The sequence below is a fragment of the Acinonyx jubatus genome, chromosome D1, assembly GCF_027475565.1.
Source record: "Acinonyx jubatus isolate Ajub_Pintada_27869175 chromosome D1, VMU_Ajub_asm_v1.0, whole genome shotgun sequence".
Lineage (NCBI taxonomy): Eukaryota > Metazoa > Chordata > Mammalia > Carnivora > Felidae > Acinonyx > Acinonyx jubatus.
Genome location: NC_069390.1, coordinates 50,567,655 through 50,588,065, shown reverse-complemented (window position 1 = coordinate 50,588,065; position 20,411 = coordinate 50,567,655). Strand labels below are relative to the sequence as shown.

Below are 20,411 nucleotides of genomic sequence, written 5' to 3'. Positions count from 1 at the left end.
CAAACAAAGGAAGACCACAAAACAAGGAAAAAGAACAATTCCTTCAAGAACAGCATAAAACCTTTGGGAAGGAGGCCAAAGTGTATGGTACTTTCTGTCAGAATTGCACATATCTTGTGGGAGTATAAATCCAATAGGATTCAGAACCATCTAGATCTTGGCTCACAGAGACACCTGGAAAGGCAAGAGGAAAAAAAAAGTATCAGATTGTGAAAGTTAAGGGGAAAGAGAATACCAAGAAGGTTTTTATTATATGTATGGCACCCTGTAAGTTAGGTGCACACAGTAACTTCTAATCTTTGCAGAGGTAGGTACTGTCATTTTTCTTCTAGACATGAAAGTTGAATCCGAAAATACCTGTTGGGTTTTGTAGCAAGATGGTAATTGGTAGGAGTTATCTCAGTGGAATTCTGGTGGCAAAAGTGAGATCGCAGTGGATTGAGGAGGAATTATAGGTAAAGTATAGAAGACTCTGAAGAAGCTTGAGCGTGAAGATGAAGGGGATGTGGAGTAAAGGGAACATTTGTGTAAGGCTAGACTTGGGCATGTTTAAATGTTAGTGAGAAGGGCTGAGAGGTCAGGGAGACGTTAAGACAGGAGATCACTAATGAATTAAGTCCTTTAACAATTAGAAGCTGATGAGGTTCAGATCACCGGTGGAGCCAAGAGCTCTACAAAAGGAGAAAGAGCCCCTTTGTTACAAAAAGAAAAAGATTGGCCCAGGCACAGTGAAATCTGGAAATTTCTAGGCAGGACCCTAGCGTGTGTTCTGTGCCTCATTTCCCCTCCCCTACCATAGCTTTTCTGTCTTGGAGAAATCTCATTTATCCTTTGAAGTTTCCTCAAATTCACTTTTTTTTTTTTTGCTTCTTTAAAAAAAATTATTGTTGGAAACTGTTTTGGTACCATCCTAATCTGTAAACTAGAATATTCTCTGCAGTGCAGACACACACACACACACATACACACACACACACACACAAGGCGAGACCCTAAAACAGCTGATGGCTCCCTCATTACTGTAGGATAAAGTCCTGATTTACTATGTAATTTTGAGGTAATTCAATTTTTGCTTAAGAAGTAAAATCCCCTTCTCCATTTTCCCCCACCCTTCTTTTCCAGGCCCATTAGCAAGAATAGGGGTAGGTATTATGGAAGATGGGAAAGATCTAGGTTTTCTGAATTTCTAGGCAATTCTGTCTGTACCACTTACTAGTTCTGACTCTCTAGCCAACTGCTGAAAAGGAGATAAGGCACTTGGAGACCTGGGTTAACCCATTACCTGCAGGTGCCTGTGCTGAATAAAAAACTGAATAAGGCTCTTAAGTGGCTGATAAATAAGAGGAAAAGCGGGCTCAGAAGAGGAGGATTTGATAGTTTTTGAAGAGCTGTCCTAGTGGGAGTGAGAGCATGAAATTGCTCAGTTACCTGGAAGGTATTAGGAGAGACTGGGTTATAGGAGCCTGCGGTTTAAGTGTGAGTAGTCTTTGCTGATAAATGCCAGAGTGGAATATGGTCATGGGAGTTGAGGTATGGGAAATGAGAGAGCACTGTTTTGGGTGGGCTTTAACTTGGAACACACCCAGGGTATGTGTGGTGTTGGGGAGTGGGTGTGAACAGACCCTCATTGGCTGTGTATGGATGTGTGACCAGTGATAATATGACCAGAAGAGGGAGGTGGTGGCATATCTCAACATTATGAGCTTCAGGAATAATGATACATTGCTGGGGTGCAATAACAGTGTTTCAGGAGCTGAGATCTATGTTGGGTGTTGGTGGGGGAGAGAAGGGATGAGGAGAGTTGCCAGTAATTAGTAGGAGCCTGTTCTGTGCCAGGTGATATATGAACTCTACCTCATTTAATCCATACCATGGTTCTCTGAGGGTGATTCTGATCTTCTCACTTTGCAGGAGAGTAAACTGAGGCTCAGAGAGATGAATTGCCTTTATTTATTTATTTTTTTTAACATTTATTAATTTTTGAGAGACAGAGCACATAAGCAGGGGAGGGGCAGAGGGGGAGGGAGACACAGAATCGGAAGTGGGCTCCAGGCTCTGAGCTGTCAGCACAGAGCCCGACATGGGGCTCGAACTCCTGAACTGAGTGAGAGATCATGACCTGAGCTGAAATCAGACGCTTAACCGACTGAGACACCCAGGTGCCCCTATTTCCTAACAGCTCATAAGTGGTAGGACTGGGAGTAACTCTGGGAAGGTGGAAGAAACATACAGTTGTCTGTGTTAAAGGCATGTTTTTATGACAGCAAATGTGTTCCAGGAGGCACTAGGTCAGTACTGAGCCTAATACACTGGGCTTCAACACATTTGTTGAATTTGTATTTTTATAGGGATTTTGTTTTTCTAATCTTTTCCATCAGTCCTGTTTATTCACATTCTTTTGTTTCCCCCACTGAAGCCTGAGTATTGATCCGTGGACAAGATGACAGATGGGTCATCGTCTTCCTTCTTTCCTGATTTTGGGCTGCTCTTGTATTTGGAGGAGCTAAACAAAGAGGAATTGAATAAATTCAAGTTACTTCTAAAGAATGAGACCATGGAATCTGGGTGCTGTCAGATACCCTGGGCTGAGGTGAAGAAGGCCAAGCGAGAGGACTTGGCTAATTTGATGAACAAATATTATCTGGGGGAACAAGCCTGGGATGTGGCTCTCAAAATCTTTGGCAAGATGAACCTGAAGGATCTGTGTGAGAGAGCAAGAGCAGAGATCAACTGTGAGTGATGCTGGGGACCTATCTGGGGGTGGGAGAAGGATGTGCTTCCTGAGGCCCATTGGGATGATTCTATGAAAGGGACTTGGGGATTGAACCATTGTTGGGTAATTTGAGAAACACTGAAGAGGCAGGAGCATTTTGAGTATTGTTACTCAGCCTGGCTCCTTAATTGGGGGTAATTCATCCATCTTGTACCAATTATGATGATTAAAGGAACTGAGTGATAATAATTGTCCCATCTGGTGTTCCTGTGCCTGAACTGCTGCAGATAGTCCTAGGTTGCACTAAATTTTAAGTAATTTTGAATTGCTAACATAGGAGGAATGGGCAAAATTTTATTAAGGGGCATAAGCCAAGCCAATATTTCTGGTCATTCCTAAGTGTGAAATATTATAGACGTCAAAACTTCCTTACTCGTATGCTTTACAAGGCTTTACAGCTACAAAGTGTGTATTCATTATTTTCTAGGAACCTCACCATATCCCTGCGAGGTCATTGTAGACCAGGCTTAGGCTAGACCACTTGCCCTAACTACAGGATGGAGGGCCTCACAAGAGGTCCCTGCTACAGTGGTGCTGACACATCACTTCTCCCCCAGCTAAGCTGGTGGAGTCTGAGGCTCTGTTGGCTCTGCTTTTCTTAAGCCCAGATGTCCTAGAATTGGACCACTGAGGGCCATTCTGGCCCCTGTTATGGCTGTCAGTAAAGCTCTCCTTGTTTTTGGTGAATCTCACAATCCTGTTGGAACCTGTTGCAGGGACAGCCCATTCCCTGGGACCAGAGGATGCCAGGACACAAGAGGAACAAGATGAGCAGGAGGCAGTGCAGGGTGAGCAGATGTTTGGGTTTTTGTTTTGTTGTCAGATTTGGGAGGAGGTTGAGTGTTTGAAATGTGATGGGGGGTTATGCCCCAGGAGACAGTTGTTCACCTCTTCTTAACTTCTAATATACTACCTGTTGATGATTATTCAAAAAGAGTCAACAAAACTGGCTCTCTGGCTGAGGTCAAAATCTGGGCCGTGTTAATTCAGGGCCTCAGTGAGCATAGTATTTGGAAACGCCCAGTCAGAAGTTCACAGTCTGATGAAGAAAGGTATATTCGCGTCTCATTTACAAGTTAGAGAGTCCCTGAGTTTGGCAGGGACTATTTGGCTTATCATATCTACTTCCTTCCTTTAGAAATGATGCTGTAATTGAGTTCCAAGAGTGGTGACCAGCTAGTCCATATAGCATGTAGTTTCTAGAACCAGGTGTTCTTAGTCTTCGTTCAATACCATTTCCATCCCCCCTGCTTAGCTTTAAATTCCATGTAGTTGAATTCTAGTTCGTGTAAATGGAATTACAGTAGAAAGAAACTTGATCAAGTAAGAAATCATTCTTAACCCAGCTATGCTGCTTTCTGATGGGCCATGTTATTATTCTTTTTTTTTTTAATGTTTATTTGAGAGAGAGCAAGCAGGGGGACTGCAGAGAGAGGCAGAGAGAGAATCCCAAGAAGTCTCGATGCTGCCCAATGTGGGGTGCAAGCCCACGAACCATGAGATCATGACCTGAGCCGAAACCAAGAATTGGACGTTTAACCAACTGAGCCACCCAGGTGCTCCTGAGCCACATTACTTCGCTCAAGAAGTAATTGATACCTGCTTTATTCCAAGCACTAATAAATAAAAAATGCTTCCTGTGTTAAGTGATCTTGAAGATAACTTTTTGCTTTGAGCTTAATTTCTGATTCAGTGTAAGGAAGTTTATTCTTATGGTATTTATTACTGGCCATAAATTTAGGAAATTAGGATTCCTTCTCATAGAAATTAACTGTTAGAAAATTTGGAAGATAGATAAAAGTACCATGAAAAAAGTAAGTCATCCTCATAGGTGCACCTGGATGGCTCAGTCAGTGCAGTGTCCAACTATGGCTCAGGTCATGATCTCGTGGTTTGTGGGTTTGAGCCCCACATTGGGCTCGCTGCTATCAGCACAGAGCCCTCTTTGGATCCTCTGTCCCCCTCTCTCTCTGCCCATCCCCCACTCACACTTTGTCTCTCAAAAATAAATAAACATTAAAAATTAAGAGCCAATCATCCTCATAATCCCAATTTTCTTTTAAGTGTTACTCTTTTTATGGTATAATATTTAGTAGAGTGTATCTGCCTTGCAATACCTACCTTCTTCTGGAGGAGATCTAAGCATAATCTCATGGGACATGAATTGTGTTAGATGTTTGTACTGAATGCCCTGATAGAATAAAGAAAAGAATTATTTACGTTTAAAAATAATTGTAGCTTGTGAGATGGACTGTGAATGAAAATATAGCATGTTTTGAGAAAAATGAAAGAGAACTATTCTAGCATTGGGGTTCAGAGACAGCTTCTCTGAACAGTGACATTTAAGATCTAAAGAAGGAATTGGACTTAACTAGGTAAGGGTGAAACTATGTTTTCACTTTGCTTGGACACTTGGGAATATATTTTTAATTTTAATTCCAGTATAGTTAATGCACAGTGTTATAGTAGTTTCAGGCATGCAATATAGTAATTCAACAATTCTGTACATTACTCAAGTGCTCATCATGATAAGTGTACTCTTAATCCCCATCACTTATTTCACCCATCCCCCCCACCCACCTCTCCTCTGGTAACCATCGGTTCTCTGTAGTTGAGAATCTAGTTTTTGGTTTGTCTCTTTGTTTTTTTTTTTTCCTTTTGTCCATTTATTTTGTTTCTTAAATTTCACATGAGTGAGATCATGTGATGTTTGTCTTTCTCTGACTTATTCTGTTTAGCATTATACTCTCTAGCTCCATCCATGTTGTTGCAGATGGCAAGATTTCATTCTTTTTTATGGCTGAGTAATATTCCATCATATGTATATACCACTTTTTATTTATCCATTCATCTATCAGTAAACACTTAGGCTGCTTCCATTTCTTAGCTCTTTTAAGTAATACTGCAATAAACATAGGGGTGCATATATCTTTTTGAATTGGTGTTTTCATATTCTTTGAGTAAATACCCAGTAGTGGGATTACTGGATTGTATAGTAGTTCTATTTTTAACTTTCTGAGGAATCTCCATACTGTTTTCCATAATGGCTGTACCAGTTTGCATTCCCACTAACAGTGCACAAGGGTTCCTTTTTCTCCACATCTTCTCCAACACTTGTTGTTTCTATTGTTGTTGATTTTAGCCATTCTGACAGGTGTGAGGTGATATCTCATTATGGTTTTGATTTGTATTTCCCTGATGATGAGTGATGATGAAAATCTTGTGTCTGTTGGCCGTCTGGGTGTTTTCTTTAGAGAAATGTCTATTCATGTCTTTTGCCCATTTTTAATTGGATTATTTGGGTTTTTTGGCATTGAGTTGTAGAAGTTCTTTAAAAAAATATTTATTGGGGTGCCTGGATGGCTCAGTCGGTTAAGCATCTAACTCTTGATCTTGGCTTAGGTCATGATCTCATGGTTTGTGAGTTTAAGCATCATGTCAGGCTCTGTGCTGATAGTGTGGAGCCTTCTTAGGATTCTGTCTCACCTTCTCTCTGCCTATCCCCTGCTTGTGCACACACACACTCTCTCTCTCTCTCTCAAAATAAATAAATAAACTTAAAAAATTTTTAAAAAGGAATCTCTGCACCCAACATGGGGCTTGAGCTTACAACCCCAAGACCAAGAGTCGCATGTTCTACCAACTGAGCCAGCCAAGCACCCCGGGTTGTAGAAGTTGTTTATATATTTTGAGTACTAACCCTTTATCAGATATATCATTTGCAAATATCTTCTCATTCAGTAGGTTGTCTTTTAGTTTTGTTGATTGTTTCCTTTGCTGTGCAGAAGATTTTTATTTTGTTTTGCAGCAAACCAATGGTTTGCTTTTGTTTCCCTTACCTAAGGAGACACATCTAGAAAAGGGAATATTTTTCTTTTCTTTAAATATTCTTCAGGCTATGTTTCAATGTTCATTATTCTTCATAGTTTACTAAAAGGCATATTATTTCAATCTATAGATTCAGATATGTCTTCAGGTCTTCCCTGGCTATCACTGTTAATTGACCTGTGTTCTTTTTTCATCTGGATGATGACTGTGCTCTCCACATAAGGCATCTTTTTTTTCCTCTATAGAGGAAGAGTACAAAGAGAACATATTTCTCTTTTTTTGTTTTAAGTAGGCTCCATGCCCAATTTGGGGCTTGAATTCACAACCCAGGATCAAGAGCTGGAAGCTCTACTGACTGAGGCAGCCAGATGCCCCAAAGAGAACACATTTTTAGAGCAAATCTAATTTTTACTTTCCACCATAAATTCATTCTTGTTTTGTCAGTTTCTTATGCATGTTTTAAATCTATAGCAACATGTTTTAGTTTTACTTATATTCTTATCTAAACCAGCTGCACTTGGATTTGAGTGCACATTATTGCTTGTTCTTGACTTCAAGTCCAGTGTTCTTGATGCTGCAATTGACAGAATTCGCTTTGATCATGTGTTTCTGTGTTTTTTTTTTCCTGCTCCATTCTCACTAACTTAGGTGATGGAACAGAATACAGAACCCAAGTAACAGAAAAATATTGTATCATGTGGGATAAGAAGTGTTTATTTGGAGAACCTGAAGATTTCCATCCTGGAGTTGCTCAGAAAGATCAAGAACTGTTGGAACATCTGTTTGACGTGGATGTGAAAACCGGTGAGCAGCCACAGACAGTGGTGCTCCAGGGGCCTGCTGGAGTTGGGAAAACAACCTTGGTGAGAAAAGCAGTGGTAGATTGGGCCCAGGGAAATCTCTACCAGCAGAGGTTTAGCTATGTTTTTTATCTCAATGCAAGAGAAATCAACCAGTTGAGAGAACGAAGTTTTGTTCAAATGATATCAAAGGACTGGCCCAGCACAGAAGGCCCCATTGAAAGGATCATGTCCCAGCCCAGCAGTCTCCTTTTTATTATTGATAGTTTTGATGAGCTGAACTTCGCCTTTGAGGAACCTGAATCTGTGCTGTGTGAGGATTGGACCCAGGTACACCCAGTGTCCTTCCTTCTCAGTAGTCTGCTGAGGAAAGTGATGCTCCCTGAGTCATCCTTATTGGTGACAACAAGACTCACAGCTTGTAAGAAACTGAAGCCTCTGTTGAAGAATCCACATTCTGTAGAGCTGCTAGGTATGTCTAAGGGTGCAAGAGAGGAGTATATTTACCAATGTTTTGAAGACCGGAAGAGAGCTTTGCAAGTATTCAATTCACTAAGAAGCAATGAGATGGTTTTTAGCATGTGTAAAGTCCCCCTAGTGTGCTGGCTTCTTTGTACCTGTCTGGAGCAGCAAATGGAGAAGGGTGGTGACATCACGTTAACCTGCAAAACAACAACAGCTCTATTTATCTGCTATATCTCTAGCTTGTTCCCACCAGTAGATGGAAACAGTCCTAGTCTACCCAGCCAAACCCAACTGAGCAGCCTGTGCCACTTGGCTGCCAAAGGAGTGTGGACCATGACATCTGTATTTTACAGGGAGAATCTCAGAAAGCATGGCTTATCTAAATCGGATGTGTCAATTTTCCTGGACCTCAATATTCTTCAAAAGGACATGGAGTATGAAAATTGCTACATGTTCACCCACCTGCACGTTCAGGAGTTTCTTGCAGCTATGTTCTATATGTTGCAAGACAGCTGGGGAACCAAGAACAGTTCCTTTCAGTCTTTTGAAGACTTGAAGCTGTTGCTTGAAAGCAACAGTTATAAAGACCCCCATCTGACACAGATGAAATGCTTTTTGTTTGGCCTTTTGAATGAAGATCGAGTAAAACAATTGGAGAAAACTTTTAACTGTAAAATGTCACTAGAGATAAAATGGAAGATACTTCAGTGGCTGGAGATGATGGGGAACAGTGAAGATTTTCCAGCGCAGGTGGAATTTCTGGAGTTGTTTTTCTATCTGTATGAGACTCAAGATGAAGCTTATATAAGCCAGGCAATGAGCTATTTCCAAAAGATTGTCATTAATATTTGTGGGAAAATCCATTTGCTTGTATCTTCATTCTGCCTTAAGCACTGCCAATGTTTACGGACCATGAAACTGTCGATAACCATGGTATTTGAGAAGATGTTAAACTCAAGCCCCCTAGCTGAAATTTGGTAAGCATGGAAGTGCCCTGTCAGGGAGTGAGGGAAATAGATTTCATTGGTAGGAGGGGAGGAATTGTTGAGCTGAGGTCCCAGAGCCAGGATAACCCTTCAGGCTTGTCCTACCTTGAGGCAAGGAGGGGAAGCACTGAAACCCCTTATTGACCAGTCGTGGCTACTGGTGAGGAAAGGACAAAAATATGCCTGAAGTGGCTCTCTTGGCCTGAGGGCAATGCCAAGAAAGGGGCTTAGCTGAGAGCTATCACCTGTCAACACCCTTAACTAGAAATAATCTTCAGGTCACATCCTAGCACAGAGTTGCATCCAGTATGGTACACGTTTAACTTTTAAAAAGAATGCCCTCCAGAACAACAAGGGAATGGGAATTTCTTGCTGAAGCTCATTTATATAGGGCATCTATCTGTTCCTCTATAAGCTGCTGACCTAGCTCACCTTCCCTGTAGCCTAGACATAGGTCAGTCTTTGCTTTGTAGTTCATGAAAGGTCTCAGCCCTTTAACACCTAACTGGAGAGAGTCCGATGTGGGTAAGAAATAGTAGGGGCTGAATGAGTATTTTGAAATAATGAGTCTTTAGAGTTTTATGCCTATTATTTTATACTCTTCTCTTCCTTGAATTGCCTTTTCTGACTCCATCTATGCCTGGGGGAAGAATTCAACTATGGGATTAGCTCCAGATTTAACTAAACTTGAGGGCAAAGTATGTGGTATATAGTTATCTAGTGCATGGGAAGTTTAATCTCTTACCCATTTCGATGCTGGTCAAAAGCATATCTCAGTTTATTTTTCAGATTACAAAACTTTGATTCAGAGAAGTTTGCCTGGATAGTAAGTGCACAATTGTCGGTTCAACACACATCAGATAATAGCTAGCATCTGCTTGACCATATGCTGACAGTCTTCTAAGTCCCAGCTCATTTAGGCTCTCAACAATCCTAGTAAAAGCCTACTAGTAAAAACCCTGAGGTATCAAAAGGTATTAATTTGACTGAGGTCCTACATAGGATTGTGAGTCCTTGGTTTTCCAGCTTAACCCACACTGCCTTGTTGCCATTAGGTACAATCACAGAACCATCTCCCTTGTAAGGACATACATTTCATTTCTCCTTAGCTGTGAGAGAGAAAATTCTAGGCTCGGATGCCATGACCTTTACTGTTCTCGGGGTGTTGTAAGTAATCTCATTCAGTCTGTCTTCTCAATTCTGACTTAGTGGTTCTGTTTAAAGATGTGATTGAACCCAGGGCATTAGAATGTATTTTATGCCCAAGAGTAAACATTAAGAAGACATTCTGGCCATTATATTGCTAGTCCTCAGGCTACCTTCCCTTCATCTGTGTTCTAGTGTTATATAATACTAGAGTTGGCCTTGTTGCTAAAATAAGAGTCTGAGAAACCCAATGTTCTAAGAGGCACATTATAGGTGCGTCAGTGTCTTCCACAACAAAACAATGTTGTAAATTTAATAGCATTGCTATCTGTCTTGTTCACCATTATATCCCATAACATTTCTTTTTTTTTAATATATATATATATATATTTTTTTTTTGGACACAGAGCATGCACATGAGTGGGGGAGGGGCAGAAAGAGAGAAGGAGAGAGAGAATCCCAAGCAGGCTCTGCACTGTCAGCGCAGAACCTGAATCGGGGCCCAGACTCACAAACTGTGAGATTATGAACTGATCTGAAATCAAGTGTCATACACTTAACCTACTAAGCCACCCACACACCCCTTCCACAGCATTTCCACATAGTAGGCACTTAAATGTTTGAATGAATGATGTATTACCTAGTTTTCTCAAATTTAAGACCTCAGGTGATAACAGAGGCCAGCACTCTGCAATGTTATTCAATCCAATTTTTAAGTAAGGTATGGGGAAACCAATATTTATTGGGTAGTGAAGGAGATCAGGATATGCCACCCTAAAATATGCCACTTTTCCATTAGAAGTATTCTGAGCTGAAAGCATTTGAGTTCCTGAAACTCCTTACCTGCCTACAAGCAGAGACTCTAAAAAGAACTCGACTGTCATGAATCCCCTCCCTGCAAGCAATTTCTCTAATTTCTTCTTGGAGGCAAGTTGGCACCACACCCAGGTGGATGTTGTCACAAACTATCCTGTCTCTTCTCTGTTCTCTTAAGGGTCCATTTATCTTTCCAACAAGTCCTTTGTTTTTCCACAAGTGCCTTTTCTCCCTCTGCCTTTCCCCCACTAAATTAGCTATATAAACCCAAATAATGCCTACATCTCTGAGTTACTCATCACTGAATTCCTCCCATGTAGGTCCACAATGCACATGCTAATACAATTTGTATGCTTTTCTCTTGTTAATCTGTCTTTTGCCCATCCAATTTAGAGGGCCCCAGCGAGAACCTAGGAGGCCACAGGGAAAAAGATGCTTTTTTTCCCTCTCCTATAGCAGCTATTTGTATAAGGCAACATGCTAGACTTTTATGTATTTTAATATAAATAAAACAGCTACCGATTGTTAGCATTTACAATGGGAAACATTTGTTAAGTATTTGGTATAGATTCTTACTGAATCTTCACAGTAATCCTAAGAAATAGATACTATTATCTTCATTGTTTAAGATGAAGAAACTGAGGCTCGCCTAGGCTAGTGATGTTGCCAGATCAGCCAGTTTAGTGAAAGGCAGAGTTGGGACTCAGGACTGTTTTGTTGTAGAGCTTTTGCTTATAATCATAAGGATGTCCTCTGCTTTATTCCTTACTAACCTTTGTTTATAATGAGTTTGTCAATAGTATGCCTATTAGTTAAATTATACAACAGTTACAAATTTACCGAGTGCCTTTGTGTATGTACTAAATTTAACTATTAAATCCCCACAGTCCTGTGAAGGGAGATAGAATTTCCATTTCGTACATGAAGAGAGCTCAGAGCTCCTAGAACTGATGTGACTTACCTAAAGTGATGTAGCTAGTCAACGGGAGAACTGGAGCTCAAAACCCGGGCTTCTTAGTCTCCACCCTGTCCCCAGATGTCTCCCTATTACTCCTATTCTTACTCTTTGTAGTCTTATTTTTCTTCTTGATACTGGCTCTTTGGGTATTTGAAGACCTCCGGATTGTCCTTCCTAAGTCTCTCCCTCCAAAGTGAAGTCTCTAGTGTAGTTTTGTGTGTTGAAGAAATATGTTGAGGGGGTGAGAGAGTTACTAGGCAAACAAAGCCTTTGGGGTGCCAAGAGGAAGATTTTCGGGTGGACTGCGCCCACAACAGACCTGCACTGATGTACTCACCATTTCCGGGGTATACTTCCTTTCACCCAACACCATCTTCTGACAGGTGCCCTGGTTGAAACAGATAAATCCATCTTTTCTTTTTCTCAATTATCTAGGCGAAGGGATGGTGGTCATATTACTCATTGCTGGCAAGATCTCTGTTCAGTGCTTCATACAAATGAACACTTGAGAGAATTGGACCTGTGTCATAGCAACCTCAATGAATTAGCCATGAAGACTTTTTATCAGGAACTGAGGCATCCAAGCTGTAAACTACAAAAGCTATTGTAAGTTTGGCATCAGAAAGTCTAATGGAGTTATTCCACCTTCTTTCTTTGTCCCATTGGCTACTACTTATTAGGGGATCCAATAGTAAATAAATATTTAAAATCCACAGTGTAAACTACTTTAAGAACACCACCAGTGGAAACCTCTGGGGATGTGGAAGCATAACTAACTTGTTCTGGGAGTGTAGCAGCTATTGACATGTGTTTTTTGAGGCCCAATAAGGAATTTTGTACGTGAGGAAGGACACAGAGCTAAGGCATTCTAGGCAGCTCAATAGCATTTTCAAAGATAGGTTCTGGAGTACACTACTTTTCTTTTTAATTTCTTTCTCTTGAAGAATAATTTACATTTAATAAAAGGCACAGATAGTAAGTGTCTAGTAAGCTTGATGATTGCATATACCTATGTAACCAATACCCAAAACAAGCTAGAGAATAATTCCATCACCTCTGGAAGTTTCCTTCTACCCCCTTCTATTAGTTTTCTTACCCTATCCCAGTCTCAAAGGCAACCACTTTCTAAATTTATAACTATAGATTAGCTTTGTCTGTTCTTGTAAATAGTTTTGATTGCTTCATGTAGTATGTACATGTTGTGTCTGTATTCTTCTGCTCAACAAAATGTTTTAAAAATTTACCTATGTAGTTGTATGTTTTAGTAGCCTGTTTCTTCTTATTGCTGATGTGAGTATTCCATTGTTTGACCTACTGCAGCTCATTCATTCTCTTTTGAATAGACTCCTGTGTTGTTTCCAGTTTTTGGCTATAATGAATAAGGCTGCTATGACTATTCTTGCACGAATTTTGTATGTGTGTGATCTATGTTCTCATCTCTTGGGCTAATATTTAGGAATGGAACTGCCAGTTTACAGATGGATGTTTAACCTGTTAATAAATTGCCAGCCAGCCCTTTAGAGTGGTTGTGCCATTTTGTAGTCCTACTGACAATATATGAAAGTTCTGGCTGCTCCTCATCCTGGCCAACATTTGCTACCTTATTATATCCTAACTTGATTCTACAGACCCTATCATTTTTTTACATTTGCTGGTTTACATGGCTTTCCCCCTTTTGTCTACTGGTTCTACTAAGAGCTGGAACTGATGCTATTTAGTACTGTATTCAATGCCCATCCATGTGCTCAAGGCCTAATTGGTGCTCAGTAATCTGTATTGAATACTGAACAAACGATTAGCACTGGAGATTGATGTTCTTTTTTTAGGGGAGGGGGACAGGCTTCTCCCTAAATATTTCCCTTGGAATCTCCATGTTTTCAGTGAGATCTGACCTTAGATTTAAAGTACCAGATTTGGTCTGGTTTTGCACCATAGATGGGGTAGTCAACTGCATAGATGTCATGATTAAGGGGTTCCTGGAAATCCTTTTCATTCACCCCCAGGCATCTCCCCTACATTTTCCTTTTACTGAAAGTCACCAATCTAAAGCCCTGAAATTGCTACTGCCTTCTCTGGGGTTAAGTGGCTCCCCCTCTTTTACAGTGCAAGGGTCCCTTAGGGGGTGACACCATGAAAGTAGCTCTTAGTCTTTCTCACCTCAATGTGGTCTTACTTCCTCAAGTCCTTTTTCCTTAACACATGAAATTGTACTTCCAATTTATATTTAGTGAGTGCATTAGGCACTTTTACTGGATGATGATGGTTAATGCTGTAAACAGGTGAAAATTTTATTTTCCTGTGCTTGGCTAGAAGGGGGGTGAGGGTGAAGGTTAGGTGGTGGATGAAAGGGAGGAGAGGTGATGTTACACAGGGATGTTTTGAACAGTTAGTGAGCAGTGTAAGCATATTAGGCATTTGGGACTACCAGAGACACTTACAGAAGAATCAGATATAGCTAACAGTGACTGAATAGCAGATAATAGTTAAGAAGAAAAAGGGGCATATTTAACTTCCTCCCATATTTAGCTTTGGGCTGTCTCTGTACACTTAAAGTCCACAAGATGACAGCGTCTTTTGCAGTGATATGTTTTGTTAATGTTGCACATCAAACAGTTGATATTAATTATGAACTCACCTGGGGTTATTTAAAGGATTAAATGTGAATTAATGCTGTAATGAAGTATTTGGAATATTCCCCATTATTTCTGGTAGTCATTCCTAGGATTAAGAGTTCAAAACCTCCTCTTCTGCTTTTCCTGATGTTATTACCTTCTTTTCCTTCAAGGTCAAAAAAAAGTTGAGGATATCAGTTGTCAGGATGTAATGGCTATCTAAGTAGTAACCCAATTATTTTTCTAAGCAACATCCTGAAACTCAGATTTCTGAGAAATCGTGAAATCTGAGAAATCCACAGTAAAATAAGAAACAGCAGGAATATTTAGTTATCTAAGAGTTGGTTTTGAAAAGAAAGTGAGTGCTATAACCAGGATACGAATAATTTTGTAATTCCCCCCTGCCTATTTTTATTCTGAAGGATGAGATTTCTTTCTTTCCCTGATGGTTGTCGGGATATTGCTAGTTCCTTGACTCACAACCAGAATCTGATGCATCTCGACCTGAAAGGGAGTGATGTAGGGGACAATGGAGTAAAGTCCTTGTGTGAAGCCTTGAAAAACCCAGAGTGTAAACTACAGAATCTGAGGTAAGTTGTGAGGTTTTTTTTGTTATAACTGAGACTTTTGTCTGTCCAAACAGACTTTACAGCCTGGATTTACTATTCATAGGGCCAGCTTAAATCTATTTTCATGATATAGAATGGCAGGAATCCCCAGATTCAGGGTGATTTTCTCCTGACAGGACTTTTAATTGCTTCCATCCCCCCCCCCACTAAAGACCCCTCATTGTATGGTTCCATGTCAACATTTCCTAAATTAAAAAAAAAAAATAAGACCCAGAATTTAAAATTATTTATATTTAAGTGCAGCCATATGTGTATTTATTGTATCTTTGAACGCTTACAGAAAAGAATGTACTAATGCTAACTGGGGCCAGTGTTAAGCAGGCTCAGTTTTACTTAAGTTTTGATAACAAATCACCCTCCCCTTATAATTGCAACTCGGTGACCAGTACAGAAAGCTGAGGAAGAAGAGCACAGTGACTGTCAACTGTCAAGGTGTTTGTTCATTCTCACACACTGTGGATCCTAGTGCTGGGTCTGATTTTCTCTGAAAGTGAGAGGGTTGGCAATCCTACTAGGTCCCCACATTTGTGTGACTGGTTTCAAGGGAGATATTATTTTCCAGTGAAGGGTTTTTAATTCAGTTTTTGACAAAATAAAACCAAACCAGAGCAAAATAAAAAATCATTGCAATAAATTTTAGCTTAGAAGTTTTTATCCCTGGACTCATTTGAGGGGTGGGGTGGGGTGGGGTGGGGTGGGGAAATAAGGCAGAACCTTGATGCATGAAAGGCCAGGATAGGCCTGTATTTGTTAGAAGCAAATTATAATCTATATGTAGAAATCACAAGTAAAATGTGGAACAAGACCTTCTTTTTGACCATAGGCAGGTGAACTATATTAACATTGGGAATTCTTAAGTCTCCCCAGTTTTTGTAGGATGAAATTTACTTGTAGCATATCCAGAAAGTTGTTGGATGCTTCTTGAACGTGGGTTGAGTTCAATTGTCGGCAGGCCAGGTTGGGGGGTATTAGTATTACCATCTGTGAAGTAGTTTTAGGACATGGTGAGGAATTTTCAGTAACCTGCAGCTTCTAGTATGGAACCCAAGTGAGAAGTAGGTCATTGGTTCTTCTGTCTACAAGTGAAACATGTTAGTGGCAAAAAGCTGTTAAATGGAAGGAAAGATGTTTTCTTACAGTGGGAGCCATGGGTCCAAGACAAAAATGCCTTGGCACTTAACAGAGCAGCAGGACTGGGGTAAGATCTTTTTCATCAGCTGAGATTTGAACAATGTTTTCCACTGATAAGCCTTAAGGTAGACCCAGTTACTAGGCTTTCAAATAGGAAGCCATCTGTCTGTGTCAACTAGTGGGGCTCCTTATATCAGTAAATAAAATGTTTTGGTGGCAGAAGTCACCAGAGCTTTGTAATAATTGAGCACTGCCTTACGTAGGATTGGATGCTCTCCCATAGTGGGTAACTCCTGGAAGTAATCGATAGTCTTATAGACTTCGTATTAACGCTCTGGAGAAAGTTTCAATTTTACGTTTACTTTAGACCTCATGTCCTAACAGCTGTGGACAGTTGACTGGCTATGGTAGTCTGGTCTAAGCATAGTTCATGCTGAGCTTAACATTGTCAAATTGCATTTTGCTGTTTTACTATTCCCACTGATTCTAGTTGATGTAAGCAGTGAAAGCATTGATAAATCAGTAGACCTCTGCCAGGCTGCCTCACAGAAGATCCCCAATTACTGTAGGAACTTTGCAAATATAAAGTATTTAAGAAAACTTTAAATTCCTGAGAGACTCCTGTCAGCCCTTACATGTGAGCGTACTGGTGGAAAGGTACATACAATCACTAATTTCATGTGAAGATTTCACTCTACTGTGTACTAAAGGTTCCCCTCCAGAAGGGGGAGAAGTATCTACTCTCCTTGTCCTGATAATTTTTTCCACATTGTGGGCCTGATGATAGGGTAGTTCTTAAAGTATGTTGAGCAAATAAGGGGAAAAACAAAAACCTTGGGCAAACTAATAATGCCTCATTGTGCCCAGAATCCTTTCTTATTTTGCCTGTGCTCTGCAATTGGGGGTTAATAGCAAGGTGAAGGAGCAGTTGATTCCACCAAACAGCCACATGAAGAGTACCAAAACAGTATTAACGTAAAACACTGCCTACATCTTCAAAGATTTTGAATTAGAGAATATTCCAGAAGGGTACCATCTAAAACAGTTGCAAGAACAAACTGATTAGTTGATCAAGATAAGAGGAAGATGGGGCACCCAGGTGGCTCAGTCAGTTAAGCGTGTGACTCTTGACTTCAGCTCAGGTCAAGTTTGTGAGTATGAGCCCCACATTGGGATTGGGATTCTGTCTCCCGCTCTCTGTCCCTCCCCTGCTTGTTCTCTCTCTCTCTCAAATTAAAAAAACAAAGCAAAACAAAAAAAACAACAAAGAACTTTAAAACAAAACAGATAAGAGGAAGGTGCCTGGGAATAACAACCACAGCCTTGACTGTATTATTAACTAGAATAAAATAGTTTATAAGATGTAGATAGCATATGGACCAGTGGAAAATTTTTGCTTTTCCAGGAGTTTAGAATCGTTCTAGTGTATTATAATTGTTGACAACCATAAAGAGTTCAAAAGTATAATGGGTCCTCATAAATATGAAAAGACTTTGGAAAAGTGAGAGTGTATATACTTTGAAATCAGAATTTCTGCCACCTGCACAGATGACCCAGCAGGCAGAGACTTGAGTTGGAAACTGAACTACTAGTCCTGTTTTCTCTATTACAAAAACGTCTGTTTTAGTCATTAACTTTCATAAACCCTGATATATATCCACAGCCTCATAATCATACCAAACAAGTGCTTTTTTTTTTAAGTTTATTTTTGAGAGAGAGCATGCTGAAGGGGCAGAGAGAGAATCACAAGCAGGCTCTGCACCATCAGCACAGAGCCTGATGCAGGGCTTAAAGTCATGAACCATGAGATCATGACCTGGCCAAAATGGAGAGTTGGATGTTTAACTGAATGAGCTACCCGGGCACCCCCCAAACAGGGTTTTAAATGAAATGTAATTTAAAGATTTAAGCCCTAAGTTCAAACATAAATAGGAATATAAGACAATAATTGATTTTGCCATCTTAATTTGAATAATATGAAGAATAAGCTGTAACAAATTGGTAAGAAAGTAATTTATGTTCTTGTTTTGAAGTTTAGCATTTTTAGAAATTTTTAGATAAATAACTAATTTCTAAAATATTCTATTAATCTAAGTTTCCAAAATCAGTAAATTTGGAAACTATATTTAAGTCAACATTAAAGATAGTATAACCACTGCTAAGAATATTGTAACACAGTACACCTCAAAAGTTGATTCAAAAAGCATAATATTTGCAATATTGTCTGATTCCAAGATTTGTAAGATTCCAGTTTATAAATATGTTGGTCATTTATGCAACTCATTTTAATTATGTACTGAGATTTATATTTATATGCTTTTAAATATTAATATAAATAATATTTAACCTACAGGGGAAATGTGAGAGATTTAGAAAGTTCTTTAAGATTTTTTTTTTTTTTTTTGGTTAGGGGCGCCTGGGTGGCTCATTTGCTTAAGTGTCCGACTCTTGATTTCAGCTCAGGTCATGTACTCATAGTCCATGGGTTCGAGCCCCATATCTGGGCTCTGTACTGACAGCCTGGAGCCTGCTTCGGATTCTGTCTATCCTCTCTGTCCCACCCCTGTTTGTGCTATCTCAAAATAAATAAATTAACTTAAAAAAATTAGTAAATAATAAAGACTTTTTTGTTAAAGAAATACAAAGCCATATGTGATCTTAAAATCTATGTTTGCATTTTTATTTCTCACTGTGGTAAATTCAGGAATGAGTCCCAAAACCATCTTTTAAGTTTCAAGTTACAGAACAAATTAAGTTAATCTAATGATTTAGCTTGATTTGTAATAGGTCCATGAAGCCTATCTTGTTCATCCAAAGACCTTCTCTTGCAGTGAACAATTTCTGCAACCATATCCCTTTAGAAACAACTCTTCTGCCGTTTCTCAATTTCTCATGCCTGTCAGAAAAATAGGGGTGCTTGGGTGGCTCAGTTGGTTAAGCATCCATATCTTGATTTTTGGCTCAGGTCAGGTTTTTGGTTAGTGAGATGAAGCCCCGTGTGGGGCTCCATGCTTTCAGCGCAGAGATTGGGATATTGTCTTCTCCCTCTCTCTGCCCCTCCCCCGCTCAGACAGGGAGCTTGTGCACATGCCTGCTCGCTCTTAAAATAAATACAGTAAAAAAAAAAATAATAATCTCGCATTCAAATAAAAAGTTACAAAATTCTCGGGCAACCTAGAGACCACATAGTAGACATTTTCACAAAAGAACATTCACATAGCTGTTCTGAGGTCCTGGAGGGTTCATCCTCCAGGGCAGCAGACCCTTCTAACTGAGGAAGGGCCACTTTCTCTTGAGCAATGCCTCTTGAGTGGCAATTTTCTAATCCTGTGCTGCCAGAAGCACAAAAGAGCTTATTCCACTGAGCCTCAGCTCCTAGAGAAAACTGGCATCATGCATCAGATAAAGTCCTACCCTGACTGTGTCTCACACCAGGAGATGCTTATTCTTGACACGTGGATTCCTTCTGAGTGAGCTGCATCAAGGACCACCTAATAGACCTGTACCCAGTCACAGCTGGTCAGAGCCACAGACTGCAATCAATGAGAACAAAAACAATGAGAACAAGTTTATAATTTGCTTGCTTTTTAAAATTTATATCCAAGCTGGTTAACATATATTGTAATAATGATTTTAGGAGAATTTAGTGATTCATCACTTACATGTAACATCCAGTGCTCATTACAAGTGCCCTCCTTAATGCCATCGCCCATTTAGCCCATCCCCCACCCAGTACCCCTCCAGCAACCCTCATTTTCTTTGTGCTTAAGAGTCTCTTATGGTTTGTCTCCCTTTCTGTTTTTATCTTATTTTTGCTTCCCTTCCCCTGTGTTCATCTGTTTCTTAAATCCTACATATAAGTGAAATCATATAATATTTGTCTTTCTCTGACTTATTTTGCTTAGCATAATGCACTCTAGTTCCATCCACGTTGTTGCATATGGCAAGATTTCATTCTTTTTGATCACCAAGTAATACTCCATTGTATATACATACCACATCTTATTTATCCATTCATCAGTCAGTGGATATTTGGGCTCTTTCCATATTTTGGCTATTGTTGATAGTGCTTCTATAAACATTGGGGTGCAGGTGCCCCTGTGAGTCAACTTTTTTATCCTTTGGATAAATACCTAGTAGTGCTATTACTGGGTCATAGGGTAGTTCTATTTTTAATTTTTTGAGGAACCTCCATGCTGTTTTCCAGAGTGGCTGCACCAGTTTACGTTCCCACCAGCAGTGCAAAAGAGTTTCTCCGCATCTTCAC

General features: G+C 39.9%; 1 protein-coding gene across 4 annotated transcripts in view; it reads left to right on the top strand.

Annotated features, from left to right (window-relative positions):
• NLRP14 (NLR family pyrin domain containing 14) overlaps positions 1-20,411 on the top strand; it is a 283,814-nt gene that overhangs the window by 5,682 nt on the left and 257,721 nt on the right. For all 4 annotated transcript variants that reach the window (XM_053203537.1, XM_053203536.1, XM_027073247.2 and 1 more), the window contains exons 2-6: positions 2,417-2,732; positions 3,490-3,561; positions 7,250-8,843; positions 12,208-12,378; positions 14,807-14,974. In XM_053203537.1, coding sequence (XP_053059512.1) covers positions 2,441-2,732; positions 3,490-3,561; positions 7,250-8,843; positions 12,208-12,378; positions 14,807-14,974 — 2,297 coding nt within the window. In that variant the 5' untranslated portion in view covers positions 2,417-2,440. The remainder of the gene's footprint in view (positions 1-2,416; positions 2,733-3,489; positions 3,562-7,249; positions 8,844-12,207; positions 12,379-14,806; positions 14,975-20,411) is intronic.